This window comes from Eschrichtius robustus, chromosome 15 (assembly GCF_028021215.1).
Source record: "Eschrichtius robustus isolate mEscRob2 chromosome 15, mEscRob2.pri, whole genome shotgun sequence".
Classification (NCBI taxonomy): Eukaryota; Metazoa; Chordata; class Mammalia; order Artiodactyla; family Eschrichtiidae; genus Eschrichtius; species Eschrichtius robustus.
Genome location: NC_090838.1, coordinates 31256280 through 31279973, shown reverse-complemented (window position 1 = coordinate 31279973; position 23694 = coordinate 31256280). Strand labels below are relative to the sequence as shown.

General features: G+C 37.8%; 1 protein-coding gene across 5 annotated transcripts in view; it reads left to right on the top strand.

Moving 5' to 3' along the window:
- ATL2 (atlastin GTPase 2) overlaps window positions 1–23694 on the top strand; it is a 67944-nt gene that overhangs the window by 20096 nt on the left and 24154 nt on the right. For 4 of the 5 annotated variants that reach the window (XM_068564267.1, XM_068564269.1, XM_068564268.1 and 1 more), the window contains exon 2: window positions 14243–14487. The exons of the other annotated variant lie outside the window; for it this stretch is intronic. In XM_068564267.1, coding sequence (XP_068420368.1) covers window positions 14243–14487 — 245 coding nt within the window. The remainder of the gene's footprint in view (window positions 1–14242; window positions 14488–23694) is intronic. 5 annotated transcript variants of the gene reach the window in all.

Sequence of the window (23694 nt, the reverse complement as noted above, 5' to 3'; positions counted from 1 at the left end):
CTTACTTCACTCTGTATGACAGACTCTAGGTCCATCCACCTCACTACAAATAACTCAATTTCGTTTCTTTTTATGGCTGAGTAATATTCCATGGTATATATGTGCCACATCTTCTTTATCCATTCATCTGTTGATGGACACTTAGGTTGCTTCCATGTCCTGGTTATTGTAAATAGAGCTGCAATGAACATTTTGGTACATGACTCTTTTTGAATTATGGTTTTCTCCGGGTATATGCCCAGTAGTGGGATTGCTGGGTCATATGGTAGTTCTATTTTTAGTTGTTGTTTTTTTTTTAAATGTTACTTTTTTAAAGATTGATTGATTGATTGCTATGTTGGGTCTTCGTTTCTGTGCTAGGGCTTTCTCTAGTTGCAGCAAGCGGGGGCCACTTCTTCATCGCGGTGTGCGGGCCTCTCACTATCGTGGCCTTCCTTGTTGGGGAGCACAGGCTCCAGACGCGCAGGCTCAGTAGTTGTGGCTCATGGGCCTAGTTGCTCCACGGCATGTGGGATCTTCCCAGACCAGGGCTCGAACCCGTGTCCCCTGCATTAGCAGGCCGATTCTCAACCACTGCGCCACAAGGGAAGCCATAGTTTTAGGTTTTTAAGGAACCTCCATACTGTTCTCCATAGTGGCTGTATCAATTTACATTCCCACCAACAGTGCAAGAGGGTTCCCTTTTCTCCACACCCTCTCCAGCATTTATTGTTTGTAGATTTTTTGCTGATGGCCATTCTGACCGGTGTGAGGTGATATCTCATTGTAGTTTTGACTTGCATTTCTCTAATGATTAATGATGTTGAGCATTCTTTCATATGTTTCTTGGCCGTCTGTATATCTTCTTTGGAGAAATGTCTATTTAGGTCTTCTGCCCATTTTTGGACTAGGTTGTTTGTTTTTTTGATATTGAGCTGCATGAGCTGCTTGTAAATTTTGGAGATTAATCATTTGTCAGTTGCTTCATTTGCAAATATTTTCTCCCATTCTGAGGGTTGTCTTTTGGTCTTGTTTATGGTTTCCTTTGCTGTGCAAAAGCTTTTAAGTTTCATTAGGTCCCATTTGTTTATTTTTGTTTTTATTTCCATTTCTCTAGGAGGTGGGTCAAAAAGGATCTTGCTGTGATTTATGTCATAGAGTGTTCTGCCTATGTTTTCCTCTAAGAGTTAGTGTCTGGCCTTACATTTAGGTCTTTAATCCATTTTGAGTTTATTTTTGTGTATGGTGTTAGGGAGTGTTCTAATTTCATACTTTTACATGTACCTGTCCAGTTTTCCCAGCACCACTTATTGAAGAGGCTGTCTTTTCTCCACTGTATATTCTTGCCTCCTTTATCAAAGTTAAGGTGACCATATGTGCGTCGGTTTATCTCTGGGCTTTCTATCCTATTCCATTGATCTATATTTCTGTTTTTGTGCCAGTACCATATTGTCTTGATTACTGTAGCTTTGTAGTATAGTCTGAAGTCTGGGAGCCTGATTCCTCCAGCTCCATTTTTCGTTCTCAAGATTGCTTTGGCTATTCGGGGTCTTTTGTGTTTCCATACAAACTGTGAAATTTTTTGTTCTAGTTCTGTGAAAAATGCCAGTGGTAGTTTGATAGGGATTGCATTAAATCTGTAGATTGCTTTGGGTAGTAGAGTCATTTTCACAATGTTGATTCTTCCAATCCAAGAACATGGTATATCTCTCCATCTATTTGTATCATCTGTAATTTCTTTCATCAGTGTCTTATAATCTTTTGCATACAGGTCTTTTGTCTCCTTAGGTAGGTTTATTCCTAGATATTTTATTCTTTTTGTTGCAATGGTAAATGGGAGTGTTTTCTTAATTTCACTTTCAGATTTTTCATCATTAGTGTATAGGAATGCCAGAGATTTCTGTGCATTAATTTTGTATCCTGCTACTTTACCAAATTCATTGATTAGCTCTAGTAGTTTTCTGGTAGCATCTTTAGGATTCTCTATGTATAGTGTCATCTGTAAACAGTGACAGCTTTACTTCTTCATTTCCAATTTGTATTCCTTTTATTTCTTTTTCTTCTTTGATTGCTGTGGCTAAAACTTCCAAAACTATGTTGGATAATAGTGGTGAGAGTGAGCAACCTTGTCTTGTTCCTGATCTTAGTGGAAATGGTTTCAGTTTTTCACCATTGAGGATGATGTTGGCTGTGGGTTTGTCATATATGGCCTTTATTATGTTGAGGAAAGTTCCCTCTATGCCTACTTTCTGCAGGGTTTTTATCATAAATGGGTGTTGAATTTTGTCAAAAGCTTTCTCTGCATCGATTGAGATGATCATATGGTTTTTCTCCTTCAATTTGTTAATATGGTGTATCATATTGATTGATTTGCATATATTGAAGAATCCTTGCATTCCTGGAATAAACCCCACTTGATCATGGTGTATGATCCTTTTAATGTGCTGTTGGATTCTGTTTGCTAGTATTTTGTTGAGGATTTTTGCATCTATGTTCATCAGTGATATTGGCCTGTAGTTTTCTTTCTTTGTGACATCTTTGTCTGGTTTTGGTATCAGGGTGATGGTGGCCTCGTAGAATGAGTTTGGGAGTGTTCCTCCCTCTGCAATATTTTGGAAGAGTTTGAGAAGGATAGGTGTTGGCTCTTCTCTAAATGTTTGATAGAATTCGCCTGTGAAGCCATCTGGTCCTGGGCTTTTGTTTGTTGGAAGGTTTTTAATGTTGGGTGCATAAATATTTACAATTGTTATACCTTCCTCTTGGATCGATCCCTTGATCATTATATAGTGTCCTTCTTTGTCTCTTGTAATAGTCTTCATTTTAAAGTCTATTTTGTCTGATATGAGAATTGCTACTCCAGCTTTCTTTTGATTTCCATTTGCATGGAATATCTTTTTCCATCCCCTCACTTTCAGTCTGTATGTGTCCCTAGGTCTGAAATGGGTCTCTTGTAGACAGCATATATACGGGTCTTGTTTTTGTATCCATTCAGCGAGTCTGTGTCTTTTGGTGGGAGCATTTAATCCATTTACATTTAAGGTAATTATTGATATGTATGTTCCTATTCCCATTTTCTTAATTGTTTTGGGTTTGTTATTGTAGGTCTTTTCCTTCTCTTGTGTTTCCTGCCTAGAGAAGTTCCTTTAGCATTTGTTGTAGAGCTGGTTTGGTGGTGCTGAACTCTCTCAGCTTTTGTTTGTCTGTAAAGGTTTTAATTTCTCCATCAAATCTGAATGAGATCCTTGCTGGGTAGAGTAATCTTGGTTGTAGGTTTTTCTCCTTCATCACTTTAAATATGTCCTGCCCCTCCCTTCTGGCTTGCAGAGTTTCTGCTGAAAGATCAGCTGTTAACCTTATGGGGATTCCCTTGTGTGTTATTTGTTGTTTTTCCCTTGCTGCTTTTAATATGTTTTCTTTGAATTTAATTTTTGATAGTTTGATTAGTATGTGTCTTGGCGTGTTTCTCCTTGGATTTATCCTGTATGGGACTCTCTGTGCTTCCTGGACTTGATTAACTATTTCCTTTCCCATATTAGGGAAGTTTTCAACTATAATCTCTTCAAATGTTTTCTCAGTCCCTTTGTTTTTCTCTTCTTCTTCTGGGACCCCTATAATTCGAATGTTGGTGCGTTTAATGTCCCAGAGGTCTCTGAGACTGTCCTCAGTTCTTTTCATTCTTTTTTCTTTATTCTGCTCTGCAGTACTTATTTCCACTATTTTATCTTCCAGGTCACTTATCCGTTCTTCTGCCTCAGTTATTCTGCTATTGATCCCTTCTAGAGAATTTTTAATTTCATTTATTGTGGTGTTCATCATTGTTTGTTTGCTCCTTAGTTCTTCTAGGTCCTTGTTAAACGTTTCTTGTATTTTCTCTATTTCCAAGATTTTGGATCATCTTTACTATCATTATTCTGAATTCTTTTTCAGGCAGACTGCCTATTTCCTCTTCATTTATTAGGTCTGGTGGGTTTTTACCTTGCTCCTTCATCTGCTGTGTGTTTTTCTGTCTTCTCATTTTGCTTAACTTACAGTGTTTGGCTCAGTACAGGCTGCAGGTTCGTAGTTCCCGTTGTTTTTGGTGTCTGTCCCCATGTTCTATAGTCTTAGTGGTAATTTTTTGTCTCCTTATAGCAGTTATTTAGAGAGGGTTGTTAATATCTCCAAGTATGATTATGCATTTGTCTATTTTTCTCTTTAATTGTCTAAATTTTTGCTTCATGTATTTTAAATCTCTTATTTAGGGTTTTTATGTTTTTCTGATGTTGACCCATTTTATATCTAAAAATACTTTTACTCTTGAAGTCTACTTTGACATTCATATAGCAGCACCATTTTTCCTATGGTTATTTGCATGTGTATCTTTTTTCCTACCTTTTACTTTCAACCTATCTCTGTCTCTTTATATTAAACGTGCCCCTACTATACACGGTATATTGTTTTGCTTTTATTATCCAGTCTGACAATCTCTGTCTTTTTTGAATGTTTAGTGTATTTACATTTAATTTAGTCATTGATTTAGTTGGGTTTAAGTTTGCCATCTTCCTATTTCTTTTCCATTTGTTCATTTTGTCTTGTTTTTTCTTTGGGTTAATTGGATATTTTTTAATATTTCATTTTGGTTCCTCACTGGCTTATTTAGCTATACCTCTTTATTTTTTTAGTCATTGCTCTATAGCTAACAATATGCATCTTTAATGTATCAAAGTCCATTTAGAATCAGTGTTTTTACCAGTTTCCACTTCAAAATCATAATAACCTTAGAATGAATTTAATTATTTGTCCCCACAACATTTGTCTTAATTTTTAAAAACCCCACCTTACAGTCTATTATTTTTCTTCTAAATGATCAGTTATCTCTTAAGGAAATTACTTGGGGGAAACAACCAGTCTTTTATTTTTGTACCCATTTATTTACTACTTTGGATACTATAGGAGGGAATGAAGAGGCTTTCCATTTGGTATCATTTCTTTTGAGCCTGAAGAATCATTTAGCATCTCATGTAGTGCACATCTGCTGGTGACAAATTCGCTTAGCTCTTTTGCTCATTTTCTTTATTTGCTTTTATTTTTCAATAATACTTTCACTGAATATACAAGTCTGAGTTGACATTCTTTTTTTTCTTTAAGCACTCTAAGGATATCGTTTTATTGTCTTGTGGCTTCCATTGCTTCTGATGAGAAGCAGTCATTTGAATTATTCCCTCCACCACACCACTCTTTTTTTTTTATTTTATAAATTTATTTATTTATTTTTGGCTGCATTGGATCTTTGTTGCTGTGCCTGAGCCTTCTCTGGTTGCAGCGAGTGGGGGCTACTCTTCGTTGTGGTGTGCAGGCTTCTCATTGCGATGGCTTCTCTTGTTGCGGAGCACGGGCTCTAGGTGTGCGGGCTTCAGTAGTTGCAGCACGTGGGCTCAGTAGTTGTGGCTCGCGGGCTCTAGAGTGCAGCCTCAGTAGTTGTGCACGGGCTTAGTTGCTCCGCGGCATGTGGGATCTTCCCAGACCAGGGCTCGAACCCATGTCTCCGTATTGGCAGGCGGATTCTTAACCACTGCGCCACCAGGGAAGTCCCCACCACACCACTTCTTTAAAAATTTTCCCCCCTTTGGTTTTTAGCAGTCTGACTGATGTGGTTTTCTTTGTGTTTACCCTACTTGAAGTTTGCTGAGCTTCTTGGATCTGTAAGTCTCTGTCACCAAATTTAGTAACATTTTGACTATTATATCTTCAAATATTTTTTCAATGTTTTTTCTCTTTGTTCTCCTTCTGGGACTCTAACTGCATATTGGATGTAGCTCTACAGGTCCCTGAGACTCCGTTAGTTTTTCTTCATTCTTTTTTCTTTTTCTTCTTTGAATTAGAGAACTTTGGTCTGATTTCAAGTTCACTGACCCTTTGTTCTGCTGTTTGCAATCTGCTGTTAAGTCCATCCAGTGAATATTTCATTTTAATTATTGTACTTATCAGTTCTAGAATATTCATTTGTTTTTTAATAGCCTATTTATTGGCTGAGACTCCCTAAGTATTCACTTATTAAGAACTTATTTTCCTTTAAATCCTTGAACATATTTACAATGTCTTCTTAAAAGCTTTTATCTGCTAAGTTGAACATCTGGGCCATTGCAGGATTGCATTTATTTATTTATGTATCTATCTATCTATTTATATATTTATTTATGGCTGTGTTGTGTCTTTGTTGCTGTGCTCGGGCTTTTCTCTAGTTGCGGTGAGTGGGGGCAACTCTTTGTTGCAGTGCGCGGGCTTCTCACTGAGGTGGCTTCTCTTGTTGTGGAGCACGAGCTCTAGGCACGCGGGCTCAGTAGTTGTGGCTCACGGGCTCTAGAGCTCGGGCTCAGTAGTTGTGGCTCGCGGGCTCTAGAGCTCAGGCTCAGTAGTTGTGGTGCACGGGCTTAGTTGCTCCGCAGCATGTGGGATCTTCCCAGATCAGGGATTGAACCCTTGTCCCCTGCGTTGGCAGGCGGATTCTTAACGACTGCACCACCAGGGAAGTCCCAGGATTGCTTTCTATCAACTGCTTTTTTTTCTTGACTGTGGGCCACATTTTCTTCTTTCTTTGCATTTCTAATAATTTCTGATCATATACTTTACGTTACACGTTGTGGAGATTCTGGATTCTGTTATCTAGTTTTTGTTGTTACTTGCAGTTCAGTTACTAATTGCTCTTGAGCTTTTGGAGGCTTGGCTTTATACTTTTTAGTGTAGATCTGTGGAAAGCTTAGAGGCAATCCTCCTAACTTGAGGGTGACTAAATCTCCAAACTGTCTCCCCTCTTTTCAAGTCTTAGTATTGGGCTTTGTTTGGGTGTATCTTCAGTAGGCCTTACTCTAGAACAGGGTCTTTGATTCGAAGATGTGGCCTTTCTGGTGTTTCAGCTTGATGCCTGAAGTGTTCATCTGTTCATCATGGCTGGGCCAAAATGCCAGTGTCCCAGTACTGTTTGACTTCTGGTATCTCTGTTCTTCTTACAACCCTGTAGTTGCTGCTTTTTGGTAAGCCTTGCATAGTGTGTTCCCCTGCACCTGTGAAGCTTATCACCCTTGGCCAAGGACTTCTGGGCTCTATCTCTGCATAGTTCCTTTTTCTCCGTCCTGCTGCACAGCTTCCAACTGCTTTTAGTAGTCCTGAACTCAGATCTTTGCTTGTGCTTTGGTTCCCCACGCTGTGTTTAGGAAATTGTTCTTAGCAGAGTGTGGCAGTGGATGGGAGGGGTGTGTGTGTGTGACCTTTTCTCGAGGATTACTCTCTTCTGCCTGTTGTCCAGTGCTTGAAAAAAGGTGCCTCATATATTTTGTTTAGATTTTTAGTTTGTGGCAGAGGGCCAGTCTGGTAGCAGTTACTCTAATGACTGGAAGAAGAAGCCTCAAATGTTGTTTCTCTCTCCCCCGCAACTCCCAAGTAAGTGTACCTGTGTTTTTAAAAACAAGGCAAAACAGAATTGGGGAAGATTTGTACTACTTTGTGATTTGCCTTTTCCCCACTTATTTTATACTGATTTGAAGACTACCTTTGATTTTTTTAAAATGTGTGTATGTGGTTTAAAGCTGCATAATATGTCAACATGTAGTTAAGATATTAGGCCGGGACTTCCCTGGTGGTGCAGTGGTTAAGAATCCGCCTGCTAATGCAGGGGATACGGGTTTGAGCCTTGCTCCGGGAAGATCCCTCATGCTGCGGAGCAACTAAGCCCGTGCGCCACAACTACGGAGCCTGCGCTCTAGAGCCCGAGTGTCACAACTACTGAGCCCATGGACCACAACTACTGAAGCCCGCGCACCTAGAGCCCATGCTCTGCAACGAGAAGCCACCGCAGTGAGAGGCCCATGTGCCACAACGAAGAGTAGCCCCCACTTGCTGCAACTAAAGAAAGCTCAGGCACAGCAACGAAGACCCAATGCAGCCAAAAATAAATAAATTTATTAAAAAAAAAAATAGGCCGATTTCCAGTTTTAAGACGTTTAACATTAGGGACTTCCCAGGTGGTCCAGTGATTAAGACTCCGCACTCCCAATGCAGGGGGCCTGGGTTCTATCCCTGGTCAGGGAACTAGATCCTGCATGCTACAGCTAAAAAAAAAAGATCCCACATGCTGCAATGAAGATCCCACATGCCACAACTGAGACCCGGCGCAGCCAAATAAATAAATAAATAAATAAATATTAAAAAAAACATTTAACGTTAATTTTCACTACCATAAATAACACTGATAAACCAACTTATATATCTGTGTTAGCATCTTTGTTTCTTATAATAAATATCTACAAATAGGTTTACCATGGTATAACCTTTTTAAGGCTTTTTAAAATATGTGCTGGGGGCTTCCCTGGTGGCGCAGTGGTTGAGAATCTGCCTGCCAATGCAGGGGACACGGGTTCGTAGCCCTGGTCTGGGAAGATCCCACATGCCGCGGAGCAACTGGGCCCGTGAGCTATGATTACTGAGCCTGCGCCGTCTGGAGCCGGCGCTCCGCAACGAGAGAAGCCGCGATGGTGAGAGGCCCGCGCCCCGCGATGAAGAGTGGCCCCCGCTTGCCACAACTAGAGAAAGCCCTCGCACAGAAACGAAGACCCAACACAGCCATAAATAAATAAAAATAAATAAATTTAAAAAAATATATGTGCTGGATTAAACTTTTGAATACTTAGATACTATTTTCATTTTGTTATGGAGTATAAATGTTGAGGTCCAAGTACCAGACATCAAAATATCACTTTGCTTTTGTTGAATAGCTAATTTTTATAGATAGACTGAGTGCACTGAGTCCAGGCTACTCTCCATAAAAATTTGTTACAAGTTTTTATTTGGAATGTGAATAATAACTTAAAGTATACTTTCACTGCTTTTGAAAAATGAAATACTTTTTACTTGTTTCTCTTTCTACAAGTTTAGTTTTGGGTTGATGTAATCTAATGTTAGGAACATTGTAATGCAGATTTGTAGCACCTTTTTATTGTCGTAGTTTATGATTAAGATTGAAGTTTGCAAATGTACCTAGGTCAGTCCTGAAGTGTAAATTTTCCTGTTGGAATATGTGCTGAATGTATGAATTTGGCAAATTTAAGGTAAAGTATGATTAAATAGCAATAAAAAAAGACAGGTGTCTTTTTATTTTAATAGACTTTTATTTTTTAGAGCAGTTTTAGGTTCACAGCAAAATTGAGCACAAAGTAGAGTCTGGCCACACGCATGCGCACCCCCCAACCCCTCACCCCCCACCCCCGGTCCTCACACACCTGCAGCCTCTCGCCCTATCAGCGTCCCTCACCAGAGTGGTACACTTGTCACAATCAGTGAACTTTCATTGACACATGATTATCACCCAAAGTCCGTAGTTTACATTAGGGTTCACTTTGGGGGTTGTATATTCTGTGGGTTTTGACAGATGTATGATGATATAGCTCTACCATTAGCTTCATAGAGAATAGTTTCATGGCCCTAAAAATCCTCTTGTGTTCCACCTAGTCATCTCTCTTTCCCCACTTTTTTACTAAGACAGTGTCTTTTTGTAGGCCTTGTGGTAAATAGGTTAGGTATGCTTAGTGTTAAGGTATGGAGAAATATTTGAGAAACAGTTGATTGTCTGTAGGTGTCTTTCAGCTTTGACCCTGAAAGGTCTACGTTGGGGAGAACTGACTTGGAACAGTGAATTAGGAAAATCTATTGGAGGGCTGAAATCTTTTCCCAGCAATCTCTTGGCATTAAAGAGTGGAGATAAAATCACTATTCTCTACATAGATTTTAACTTCAGTTTGAAATCTTAAGTAATGCTAAATTTAAGAAGACTTCTAATTGTAGGTGAACACAGAGTATTAATATTTATAGGTATTCTAAAGAAATTTGTATGTAATTCTCTTTTATATGGTGGCCTATATCAGTGTTTGAAGAATGAAGTACTTTATCTGTAGTTAGTCCAAATTTAGTAGAGGAATTATGATGGGGGAGTAAATGTAGCTGAATCATGTCATTGTACTCCATGATACCTGTGAAACATATTCGCTACACTTCCCTTTAGAGGTCTGTTGACTAGAAATAGTGACAAATATGCTGCCTGTATATCTGCAATATCTATCTTTATTCGTGCTAATAAAAGAAAACTGGCCACTGTAGTCAATTAATTTAGGTGAAATTTTAAGGTAACAAAGATTTCCTGCCAAATGGTTTGTTTTTATTTTTAAGAAACCAACTAATGCTTTCTTTACATTAAGAATAAGACTACTTGTTGGTTTTAACAAAATCAGCAATCTCCAAATTTGGTCATTACGATACTTTAGCACTTATTAATTTTGAGTTCTTTTTAATTAAAATGTGTTACTTGGTAGAACTTCATACTTTTAATTGTAATTTTGTGATAAATATACTACTCTTGAGTTGCTAGAAGTATTTCCCCAAACTAATTATGTGATTGTCAAATTTGCTTATAAAATAGGTAGGGACACGTGTAAAACTCCTGAGTAAAATATGTAAATTTCATTCATTCAAGAACTATTTATTAAGCACCTGCTAGGTGCCAAGCGTGTTCTAAGAGAGTGGTCAGTAGGGTGATTGGGATCCTTATTTTTGTGGCACATGTTTTCTACGGAGGGGGAGATATAAGGCACACATGTAAACAAATGAAAAAAGTTATTTTAAATACTGAAAAGGGCTGTGGAAAAAACCCTGTTTTGTTAAAGTGATGGAGAGGGGTCTGTAATTTAGACTGAGTGGTTGAGGAAAGCCACATGGAGGAGATAACATTCGCACTGAGACCTAGATGATGGAGAAGCAAGCCACGTAAATTTCTAGGGACAGATCTGTTCCAGACGGGGGAGAACACAGGACAAAGATTCTGGGGTGGGAAACAGGTTTGGCCTGTTCAAGGAATAGCAAGAGGGCCGGATTGCAGGGGCCAGATCACACAGAACTGTGGAGGCTATGGTAAGGAATTTAGAAGATTTTTTTTCCCTCTATTTTCTGGTTATGGTGGGGAACTAATTGAGGGTTTTAAGCAGAGAGGATTGGCAATCTAGGAGGGGAGACATGTAATAAATAAGTACTTACATAAATAGTCAAATGATGGGTGGATTAAGATTGGGAGAGTGTAGGAGGACTAAATTTGGTTAGGAACCTTGGGGGAAGATATTCCTGAGAAAATGACATTTAAACTGAAACTTAAGGAATTAAGTAGGGTAACAACATGGGAAAGAGTATTCCAGGCAGAGGAATATCATGGGTGAAATAAGAGTCTAGAAAGAGCTTAATAGCATAAGGATCTGAAAAAAGGTTAGTTTGTCTATTTGTAGTTTACACAGGGGAAAATAGCACCAAATGGGGCAGGAGAGATTTGGCAGTGAGTACAGGATTTTATGAGGCACGTGTAGGATTTTAGTTGTTAATGCTCTGTATCAGTGATTTTAAGGAGAGTAACTTAATCACATTTACATTTATATATATATATATATATTTTTTTTTTTTTTTAAAGTTTTGGCTATGTTGGGTCTTCATTTCTGTGCGAGGGCTTCCTCTAGTTGCGTCAAGCGGAGGCCGCTCTTCATCGCGGTGCGCGGGCCTCTCACCATCGCGGCCTCTCCTGTTGCGGAGCACAGGCTCCAGACGCGCAGGCTCAGTAGTTGTGGCTCACGGGCCCAGTTGCTCCGCGGCATGTGGGATCTTCCCAGACCAGGGCTCGAACCCGTGTCCCCTGCATTGGCAGGCAGATTCTCAACCACTGCGCCACCCGGGAAGCCCAATCACGTTTACATTTAACCGTATTATTCAGTTGCTACTCTGTGAGGATTGGTTTGGAGGACGGGGCAAGAAGGGAGACCAGTTCGATACCACTTTAAGTGAGAGAAGATGGTGGTGATGAGAATAGGGATGGTATCAGTAGATTTTGAATGAAGACAAATTTAAGACCTTCGTTATTGGTTAAATTTAGGGGAAAGGAAAAAGAGGGATGTATCATGGACAGCTCTCAGGTTTGTGCCTGCATATGGGTAGATGGTGATGTTGTTACACAGCTACACTGGTCAATTGAAGGTCACTGTAGAGTTTTAGCATTTTAAGGCGTAAATAAAAGCTTTTCTGTAGGATTGATTATTTTAAAATTACTGTTACCCTAATGACAAGTACCTGTAATGCTTACGATGTATCAAGCACATTTCAAATCATTTAATCCTGATGACAACTTAATGTGGTAGGTGCCATTATTATCCCCATGTTACAGATGAGGAAGCAGGCATAGAGAAGTTAAATGACACGCATCTAGGCAGTTTTGCTTCTTGGTTCATTCTTTCTTTTTTTTTTTAATTTATTTATTTTATTTATTTATTGCTTCTGGCAGCGTTGGGTCTCATTGTTGCACGTGGGCTTTTCTCTGGTTGCGGCGAGCGGGGGCTGCTCTTCGTTGCGGTGCGCAGGCTTCTCATTGTGGTGGCTACTCTTGTTGCGGAGCACGGGCTCTAGGCCCGCGGGCTTCAGTAGTTGTGACACGTGGGCTCAGTAGTTGTGGCTCATGGGCTCTAGAGCACAGGCGGGATTTTCCCGGACCAGGGATCAAACCCATGTCCCCTGCACTGGCAGGCGGATTCTCAACCACTGTGCCACCAGGGAAGTCCCTCCTGGTTCATTCTTAACCACTAATTAGGCTTGGAAGGTTTTAATCACACAATTTGCATACTGTTTGGTAATATATTAAATTGGAATTTAACTATGTTGTACTTTTCCTGGAAGGTTTACTTTTTGTGCATTCAAATAGCATACCCGGCTATATCTGTATAGCACTGAAACAAGCAGTGATAATATCCTTTTTAATTACATACTGATTGCTTTTACTTTCAAAAATTCTCCTTTGAAATTGACTGCTCTTTATATTACATTATATTGTTACTGTTTGCAACACCTTTTGAAATAGTGTTGATTTTGCTTTGTACAGTTAAATGTGCCTTGTGATGTGAAGGTAAAGGCTCTAATAGTCTTTGCAAATCAAATAAGCTAGATGTTTCTTTCTGTAAAGAAATTAAAAATTCATTAATGTAAGTATATAATCTTTGCGCTGAGAATAGTGTTTGTGTGGATAAGGTATTGGTGCACTAATAATGTGCCACTCCTCAGTGGACTGGCTGTCTCCTCGGTGAGGAGGGGCTGTCATTGCATCGAACACAGTAGATACTGTATGTCTCCTTAGATTGGAAACTGGCACTTAGTAGACAATCTCAAGGGGAAAGTCTCTTAAAAATGTTGATGTGGGAGAGGATAAGGTCCCCAGGAGTGTTGCTAGTGGGATCAAGCAATTGATAGGGAAGAAAGGCAGACAAGGTACATAGTCTCTGAAACTAGCTATTATGTGGGTTTAAAAACAAACAAAAAACAGAAAACAAAACAGAAACCTAAACTTTAAAAAACTCTCTCTCCTGTTACATATTCTATAGTTATTTCTTCATCACTATTCAGTAAAGTTCTTCTGCAAAGGTTAACTTCTTTTGGTGTGCTGAGTGAACAAAAGAGTTTGTATAGCTGTTTTTTAAGAGCTGTATAATTTTGAAGGGGTGTCTGTGGTGTTTGGTGAAAAAGGGCCCTAGAGACAGATGAAACTCTGCACCTCATTGACTGTTCTTATGCTTCACTCTGCACCTCACTGACTGTTCTTCTTATGTCTTCCACTAAAACATTAATCCTGTGCTTTGTTTTAATAAGGAATGCTATACTTTTAGGTAACTCTTATTAAATTAGGGAACCATTAGCTTTATCGTGTCATTTTTGGAAATTTCTTAGGACCTTAACCCTTTAAGTTTCAGAATGGAAAATAATGTTTACAATTTATATGTATATTTTAATCTTTGTAACTTGGAGTAATTTCCAGGTGATGCCTATAGGGAAATTGGAATCTGAATTATTAGGTGAAATTGATTTTCCACTCACTATATCTAGTTTCTGTGTGCATACAGTAGCAAAAGTTGTTTACAGAATAATACAGTGTTCAAGAACAGCTGCTGCTCACATTTAGCTGTTAAGACCTGATTGAGATAGAGGTCTTACTTAGTATTCCTGCTTAACTCTATATATAGTAGGAAACTGACTGGTATTCTTGGTCCTATTATAGAGGGAGTGAGAAATCCAGTGTGTGTTTGAGCATCACTTTTTGTAACTATTTCCAAATGACCTATAATGGAGGAGAAGTTATTTGAAATTTTGCTTTAGTTGTGATCCTTTAGGAAAAGTTTAGAATGCAGGAATTAAGGTAACCTGTTTCTCTCTTTTTTAACTCTAGGTGAGAATTATGAAGATGATGACCTAGTAAACTCTGATGAGGTTATGAAGAAACCATGTCCAGTACAGATTGTTCTTGCTCATGAAGATGACCATAACTTTGAGCTTGATGAAGAAGCTTTGGAGCAGATATTGCTACAGGAGCACATACGAGATCTTAACATAGTAGTGGTATCCGTGGCAGGAGCTTTTCGTAAAGGGAAATCATTTCTACTGGACTTCATGCTTAGATATATGTATAACAAGGTGAATAGTGTCTTTTAAATTGAACTGAGTTAAAAACAAAAATTACCAACCAATATTGTTTAAAAATAATAGACAAAAAACAGTAAGAGCTGTATCTTTAATTTTACGAAAATACAGTTCTTGATAAGATTTCTCAGTTAAGACAGTAATGTAAGTTTGTTTGAGCTCTTGATTCTTCTTCATCTCCATAATTCCTTTTTGCATGTAGTACATATTGAGGCATATGATTGAGCACCCGTGTTCCAAGCATTGTAGCTTTAACCTAAGATGTCTGAGTATACTCTAAAGTCTCTGAAGCACTGTTCAGTCTCTCGCTTTTTGTTATTTCCTCACACCTTCCCCTTCTCAATCGCCTTTACAGCAGTGGGTGAAGTAGGCTGATAGAGACTTCTGTAAAGGTATACTTATGCTCCTCAAATAAGTCTCCTTCAGAGACTTACTTTTTGAGATAAGGTTCAGTTCCTTAAAGTGACTTCCATGATCTCTGAGCCTCCTCCCTTGTCTCTGTATGTCAGGTATACTATAGTTTTTGCAGTTCCTCGAGTATGTCGTGTTATCTCTCAAATGTTGCTGTACTGTTGGCTAATCTTTTTTCATAGGAAGCCTTCCTTGGTTTCTAAGACTATGTTATGACCATATGGCACAGGTCCTATGTCTCATTGATACTACTTTAGTTATTTATTTTTCCTGGCTAGTTTACTGTCAGGAGTGGGCCTTATCTTGATTACCATATCTCCCATGCCTGGTACAATAATTGGCCCATAGTAAGAACTTATTTTCTATTTTGACTGATGAATCACCCTTTCTCTACACATTTTCACTTTTTGATGGTACCAGACAATTATTTCCCTCCCCGTCCTTGACTTTGACTTTGACTTTGACTTTCTCCCCTGAACAAAACCAAAAAGAAAAAAATTTTTTTTTTCCGCTTGAGTCAGAGTAGTTTTCTAACAGTTGAAAGTTGGGCTGAGGGAATGAGAGTTTGGTAGGAACCAAGAAAGAGGAATTGGAAATTTGTAGTGGCGCACGTAGGGGGAAGGGCTTTATAGGAGGAGGCTTTAGACATTCAGAAGGCCACATGAATGTGCTAGAAATAACACTTTGACAGAATTATGTAATTGTCTAAACATCTGTCAGGATGTTCACCTTTACGAGTTCTGTGTAAATTTGTAACTGGATATGCATCCTACTTGAGATAAGTAATAAAGCAAACATTCCTAGTTGATTTTCAGGAAGCTTTTCAATATTCTTTCCATAGGGAGCTCTTCAGGCATGTTCAAGCATGCCTGAGTATCAAGAATGTAGTTCATGATAAAGAACACTATTTTACACAAGTTGGAAATTGAGAAAGATATAGTATTTTAAGGTTTTTCCACTTAGACTTGATTATTTTCCAGAATTTTACATCTGAAATAGAGAAATGTATAAATAGTGACTTATTCTTTAAAAAAAAGTCTGTACATTTAAAGGTGATAAAGAATTTCTGTATTTTGAGACTCTAACTCCTTAAGTTAGCTTGTGTATATTGTTTCTATCTGTGTCTGAGCTGTTCACTGCAAATGTATTTGATTCCAAGTAGGTCACAGACAGAATGTTAGAAGGGGAAGGAAGCTTAGATCACTTGTCTAGCAAGTTTCACCTTAGGTGCCATTTCTTATTTGATCTCTGATCAGTTAGTAGTGGCTGTTCAGAGGGGGGGAGTAGCAGCCCACACGTGTCATATATTTGTAATCTCTGAACTCATAGAATTTCCTCCTTTGTGGGGAAGGTACTGAAGCCACAGAATGGTAAGGAGGGCATGAAGCTACACACCTAGTTAGTGGTTTCTAAGCTAAATGTCTATTAATTTTCATTCATAAGGTTTCCATATAGGATTGCTGATGTAAATAATCTTATTCTGTCAGTTGAAAATCACATTAAACAGTGTTTGATTTGGAGGAATAACAGGCTTCTACTTAAACTGACTTAGTGGTGGGTCATGCTTTTCCTAGGAGATGAAAGTAAAGGAGAAAAAACAGTGGGATAGCTTTGGAATATTTCATTAACCTATATGCCTGCAAAGATGGGATGGTAGTTGAAGAAGGTAGGAGATGAACAGTGGCTTTATACAGTCGTCCCTAGGTATCCCAGAGTGGGGGCGGGGTTGAGGGGGGGTATTGATTCCAAGACCTCCAGTGGATGCCAAAATCCCTGGATGTCTAGGTTCCTTATATAAAATGGCGTAGTACAGTCAGCCCACTGTATCTGTGGGTTTCACATCTGGAGGACCTACTGTACTGATTTTGTATGTCTTCGGTATTGACCTGAGTCAATTTATGTAAAGGGGCAGTTCACTAAAGGAGCCAAATGTAAATATTTTACTTCATGATTTAAAAATAGATATGTGTTTTAATTTTGATTAGTTAGTAAAGAAATCATAACAAAGCTGAATGTGAGCTCTTTTCTGTTGGATAAAAACAAAAACTTCAGTAGCTAAGTTCTTAAAACCAAGAATATTCTGAGATTGTTACCAAACATTTCCAAATTACAGGGGAAATTCTGATTTTTAGGTCTCATTTTCTTGCAAAGTGAACAGCTTCCTACACAGTTTTTTTTTTTTTAAGCTGCTACTTGTATTATGAAAATAGGTTGTTTTTGCTTGAAATACAGAAGGAAAGAAATCAGTCTTTTGTAAACTTGAGAAGTGAATTAAAAGTTTTTCTAGAATAAAATTCCTTCATGTCATGTTGGAATTAATTGGTTATTTATTTATTTTTAAAATAAATTTATTTATTTTATTTATTTATTTTTGGCTGTGTTGGGTCTTCATTGCTGCGTGCGGGCTTTCTCTAGTTGTGGCGAGTGGGGGCTACTCTTTGTTGTGGTGCATGAGCTTCTCATGGAAGTGGCTCCTGTTGTTGTGGAGCACGGGCTCTAGGCACGTGGGCTTCAGTAGTTGTGGCACATGGGCTCAGTAGTTGTGGCTCACGGGCTCTAGAGCGCAGGCTCAGTAGTTGTGGCGCACGGGCTTAGTTGCTCCGTGGCATGTGGGATCTTCCCCGGACCAGGGCTCGAACCTGTGTCCCCTGCATTGGCAGGCGGATTCTTAACCACTGTGCCACCAGGAAGCCCAAGACTGAATAATGTTCTATTGTATACATATATCACATTTCATTTATCCATTCATCGTTAGTGGGCATTTGGGTTGTTTCCACCTTTTGGCTTATGAATACTATAATTCTATGAATATGTTAATATAACATATATTCACTAATTATATATAATACATTAATATATAATAATGAATGATAATGGTATGAGGTAAGGGTTCAGCTTCATTTTTTTTGTATGTGCCTATCCAGTTGTCCCAGCACCATTTGTTGGAAAGGCTATTCTTTCCCCATTGAATAGTCTTGGCACCCTTGTTGACAACTAGTTGGCCATAGACCTGTGGCTTTATTTCTGAACTCTCAGTTCTGTTGCATTGGTCTGTACGTCTGTTCTCATGCCAGTGCTAGACTGTCTTGATTACCTTTGCTTTGTAGTAAGTTTTCAAAACAGGAAATTAGATCTCTTATTTTGTTCTTTTTTCAAGATTGTCTATTCTAGGTCCCTTGCAATTCCATATGATTTTTGGACTTAGTCTATCAGTTTCTATGGGAGGTTAGCTGAGATTCTGTTGGTGATTGGATTGAATCTAAAAGGTCAGTTTGGGTATGTTGCCATCTTAATATTAAGCATTTCAATCTTTGAACATGGGATGTTTTTCCATTTATGTGGATCTTCTTTAATTTCTTCCAAAAATGTTTTGTAGTTTGCAGAGTATGTTGTACACTTCTTTTGTTAAATTTATTCATTTTTTGTTGATGTTATAAACAGAATTGTTTCTTAATTTCATTTTCAGATTGTTGCAAGTTTACAGAAATACAATTGATTGTTTTATATTGATCTTGTATCCTGCAACCTTGTTCAACTCATTTATTCATTCCAATAGTTTTTTTTTAAATTGTTTTAAGTAGACAATTTATTTTTATTTATTTATTTAAATTTATTTATTTATTTATTTATTTTTGGCTGCGTTTTGTCTCGTTGCTGTGCACGGGCTTTCTCTAGTTGCCTCGAGCAGGAGCTTCTCTTTGTTGTGGTGCGCGGGTTTCTCATGGGTTTCTCATTGCAGTGGCTTCTCTTGTTGCCGAGCGTGAGCTCTAGGCGCGCAGGCTTAGTTGCTCCGCGGCATGTGGGATCTTCCTCGACCAGAGCTCAAACCCGTGTCCCCTGCATTGGCAGGTGGATTCTTAACCACTGCACCACCAGGGAAGTACCCATTCCAATAGTTTTTTAGTGGACTTTTTAATGTTTTCTATATATAAGATCATGTCACCTGTAGATACAGTTTTCCTTTTTCCTTTCCAATCTGAGCACCTCTTATCTCTCTCTTTCTTAGCTAATTGTCCTGGCTAGAATCTCCAGTACAATGTTGAGTACAAAGTGATAAGAGCAAATATCCTTATCTCTTTCCTAATCTTTAGGGAGAAGCATCTAGGTTTTCACACTATGTATGTTGTTAGCTGTCGAATATTTTTGTAGATGTTTTTAAACCAAGTTCAGGAAGTTCTCTATTTCTAGCATGCTGAGAGGGTTTTTGTTTTCTTAATCATGAATGGATGTTGGCTTTTGTCAAATGCTTTTTCTGCATCTATTGATGTGATCATATGATTTTTCTTTAGCCTGTTGATGTGTTGGATCACATTATTAATTTTTTGAATGTTGAGTTAGCCTTGTGTCCCTGGAATAGTTAGTTGTGGTGTATAATTCTTTTTATACAATGTTGGATTCAATTTGCTAATATTTTGTTGAGTATTTTTATATCTATGTTCATGAGATATATTGATCTTTAGTTTTCCTTTCTTGTTATGTCTCTATTTGGTTTTGGTATTAAGATAACACTGGCCTCATAGAATGAGTTAGGAAGTGTTCCCTCTGCTTCTATTTCCTGGAAGAGCTTAGAGAGAACTGGTATCATTTCTTCCTTAAATGTTTGGTAGAACTTACCAGTGAAACTGTCTAAATTTGGTTCATTCTTTTTTGAAGGTTATTAATTATTGATTAAATTTCTTTAGTAGATACAGGTCTATTCAGATGATCTATTTTTTTCTCATGTGGGTTTGGTAGGTTGTGTGTTTCAAATAATTGGTCCATTTCAACTAAGCTATCAAAATTGTGGGCATAGAATTGTTCTTAATATTCTTTTACTATCTTTCTGATGTCCATGAAATTAGTAGTTTTGACTCCTCTTTGATTTCTGATATTATTATTTGTCTTTTCTCTCTCAAATTGATTTTATTGATCTTTTCAAAGGACCAGCTTTGGTTCCATTAATTTCTTTTCCCTGTTGTGTTGTTATCCTGTTTTCTTGTGTTCAGCTTTATTGGTGTCTGCTGTATTTTTTATTCTGCTTCTTTAGGTTAATATTACTCTTCTAGTTTCCTAAGGTGGAAGTTTAGATGATTGATATTAGATCTTTTTTCCTAATATATACACCCAATGCTATAAATTCTCCTCTAACTATTGCTTTCACTGCATTTTACATATTTTCATGGGTTGTATTTTCATTTTCATTTAGTTCAAAATATTTGATCCATGTGTTATTTAGAAATGTGTTGACCCATGTGTTACTTAGAAGTGTGTTGTGTAAACTCCAAGTATTATGGGGTTTTCCAGCTATGTTTCTATTACTGGTTTCTAGTTTAATTCAATTGTGGTCTGAGAGCATACTTTGTATGATCTTTTCTTTAAAATTTATTTTAAGGTGTGTTTTAAGGCCCAGTATATGTCCTATTTTGGGGAATGTTCTGTATGAGTTTGAGAGGAATGTGTATTCTGTTGTTGTTGGATGAAGGATTCTATTGGGTTGGCCAAAAAGTTCCTTCGGTTTTTAAGTAAAAAATAAAGGACACATTTTTCATTTTCACCAAGAACTTCATTGAACAATGTATTCCCTGTTTTGTTCCCCTACCTTCTGCCATTTTTCAGGCAACTTCACAATTCCATCCACCCAAAACTTCTTATCTTTTTGAGCAAAGAACTGTTCCAGGTGCCTTTTACAGTCTTCCAGGGAATTGAAATTTTTTCCATTAAGAGAATTTTGTAAAGACCGAAATAAATGGAAATCCGAAGGTGCAATGTCTGGTGAATACGGCGGATGAATCAGAACGTCCCAGCCAAGCTGTAACAGTTTTTGCCTGGTCATCAAAGAAACATGCGGTCTTGCGTTATCCTGATGGAAGAGTATGCATTTTCTGTTGACTAATTCTGGATGCTTTTTGTCGAGTGCTGCTTTCATTTGGTCTAATTGGGAGCAGTACTTTTTGGAATTTTCGTTTGGTTTTCCGGAAGTAGCTCATAATAGAGGACTCCCTTCCAATCCCACCATATACATAACATCACCTTCTTTGGATGAAGCATGGTGTTTGGTGTGGTTCATGGTGGTTCATTTCGCTTGCCCCACTATCTCTTCTGTTCCACATTATTGTACAGTATCCACTTTTCATCACCTGTCACAATTTGTTTTAAAAACGGAACATTTTCCTTATGTTTAAGTAGAGAATCACGTCAGAAATATGGTCAAGAAGGTTTTTTTTGCTTAACTTATGTGGAACCTAAACATCAAAGAGGTGAACATAACTAAGGCGGTGCAAATGATTTTCATCGCTTGATTTGGATATTTTGAGTATGTTGGCTATCTCCCGCATGGTATAACGTTGATGGTTCTCAGTTAATGTCTCGTTTTGATCACTATCAACTTCAGCTGGTCTACCCGACCATGGAGAATCGTCCAGCGAGAAATCTCCAGCACGAAACTTCGCAAACCACTTTTGACACGTCGGATCAGTCACAGCACCTTCTCCATACACTGCACATATCTTTTTTTGTGTTTCAGCTGCATTTTTACGTTTCTTGAAATAATAAAGCATAATATGCCAAAAATGTGGCTTTTTTTCTTCCATCTTCAGTATTAAAATGGGTACACCAAAATTCACCAACTTCGATAAGTTTTTTTTTTAAAGGCATGCTGGTATGACAGCTGTCACAATACAGTCTAACAAAATTGTTTCGAATGAAGTTAAAGACAACTAAGTGCTACTAGAGCCATCTTATGGAAGAAACCAAATGAACCTTTTGGCCAACCCAATATAATGTCAATTAGATCCACTTGATTGTTGGTGCTGTTCAGTTCAACTATATCCTTACTGATGCTCTGTCTTCTGGGTCTGTCAGTTACTGATTGAAGGGTGTTGAAGTCTCCAAGTATAACAGTGGATTTGTCTTGTTTCTGCTTGCAGTTCGGTTCTTGCCTCACGTATTTTGATGCTTTGTTGTTAAGTGCATACACATTAAAGATAACTGTTAAGTTTTTCTGGAGAATTGACCCCTTTATTATTATGTAATACCACTCTTTATCCTGATAATTTCCTTGTTCTTAAGTCAGCTCGGTCGGAAATTAGTATAACTACTCTAGCTTTTGTTTGATCAGTGTCAGTATGGTATATCTTCCTCCATTCCTTTTCTTCATGTTTAAACTGGGTTTTTTGTGGACAACAAATATTTGGGTCTTTTTTTTTTAATCCACAGTGACAGTTTCTATCATTTAATTGGTTTATTTCAATCATGCACATCTAAATGATTTTTGATAGGATTGGATTGTTATTTCTTATGTTTGTAATTTTCTATTTGTTGTACTTGTTTGTTCTTTTTTAATTTTTTCTGCCTTCTCTAGCTTTAATTGACTATTTTATATGATTCCACATTCTATTCTTTCTTAGTATATCTATTATACTTATTTAAACATTTTTAAAAAAAACTGGTCGGCTGGAGTTTGCAATATACATTTACTACTAGTCTAAGTCTGCTTTAGAATATTACTATACTGCTTCATGGGTAGAGCAGGTACATTATGACAGAGTATTCCCAATGCCTCCCTCCTATGCCTCATGATGTTGTTGTTAATTTCCTCTGTGTTATGTACCATAATCACCCAATACATTGTTGCTATTAGCACTTCATACACATTGTTGTCTATTAGATGAATTAAGAGAAAGAAGAATAAAAGATTTACTTTCTTGTCTTTCTTTGACATTCTTTTATATATATGTCTGAGTTTCTGACCTATATTATTTTCTTTCCCTTGGAAGAAATTTTAACATTTCTTTCAAGGCAGGTGTGCTGGTGACCATCTCCCTCAGTTTTTGTCTAAGGAAGACTGTTTCTCCTTCACTTTTGTAGGATAACTTTGCTGGATACAGAATTCTAGGTTGGTGGCTTTTTTCTTTCAGCACTTGAAATATTTCACTCCATTCTCTTCCTGTTTGTGTGTGAGAAGTCCAAAGTGATTCTTATCCTTCCTTGTTCCTCTACAGGTAAAGTGTTTTTTGTCTCTGTTTTCTTTCAGGATTTCCTTTTTGTCTTTGTTATTTTGCAGTTAGACTGTGATATGCCTGGTATAGATCTTTTGGTATTTATCCTATTTGGTGTTCTCTGACTTTCTTGGATCTGTTTTTTAGTATCTGTCATTAATTTTATAAAATTCTCAGCCATTATTACTTCTGATGTTTCTTTTACGCTTTTCTGCCTTCTCCTTCTGGTATTTCCATTACACCTATATTACACCTTTTGCAATTGTCCCACAGTCCTTGAGTGGTCTGTTCTGTTATTCTTATCCTTTTTTGTCTATGCATTTCAATTTGGGAGGTTTCTATTGATATATGTTCATGTTCACTGATTCTTTCCTTGGCCGTGTCCAGTCTGTGGATAAGTATATTAAAGGCATTCTTTATTTCTATTACAGTGTTTTTTATATCTAGCATTTTCTTTTAATTCTTTGAGTTTCCATCTCTCTGCTTACGTTACTTGTTTTTACACATTTTCTACTTTTCTCATTAGAGCCCTTAAGATATTAATCCTAGTTATTTTAAATTTACTATCTCATATTTCAAAATCTGCATCATATCTGAGTTTGGTTCTGATGGTTGCTTTGTCTCGTCAGTCTTTTTCCTTACCTTTTGGCATGGCTTGTAATTTTTTTGTTGAAAGTCAGGCATGAAATATCAGAAAATAGGAACTGATAGTTAAGTTTTTAGTGTGAGGAGTTATGTTAATCTAGCTCTAGCTCAGAGATGTGTTTAATGTTTTCTGCTGCTTTAGGTCCCAGAGACTTCAGTTTTCTCCCCC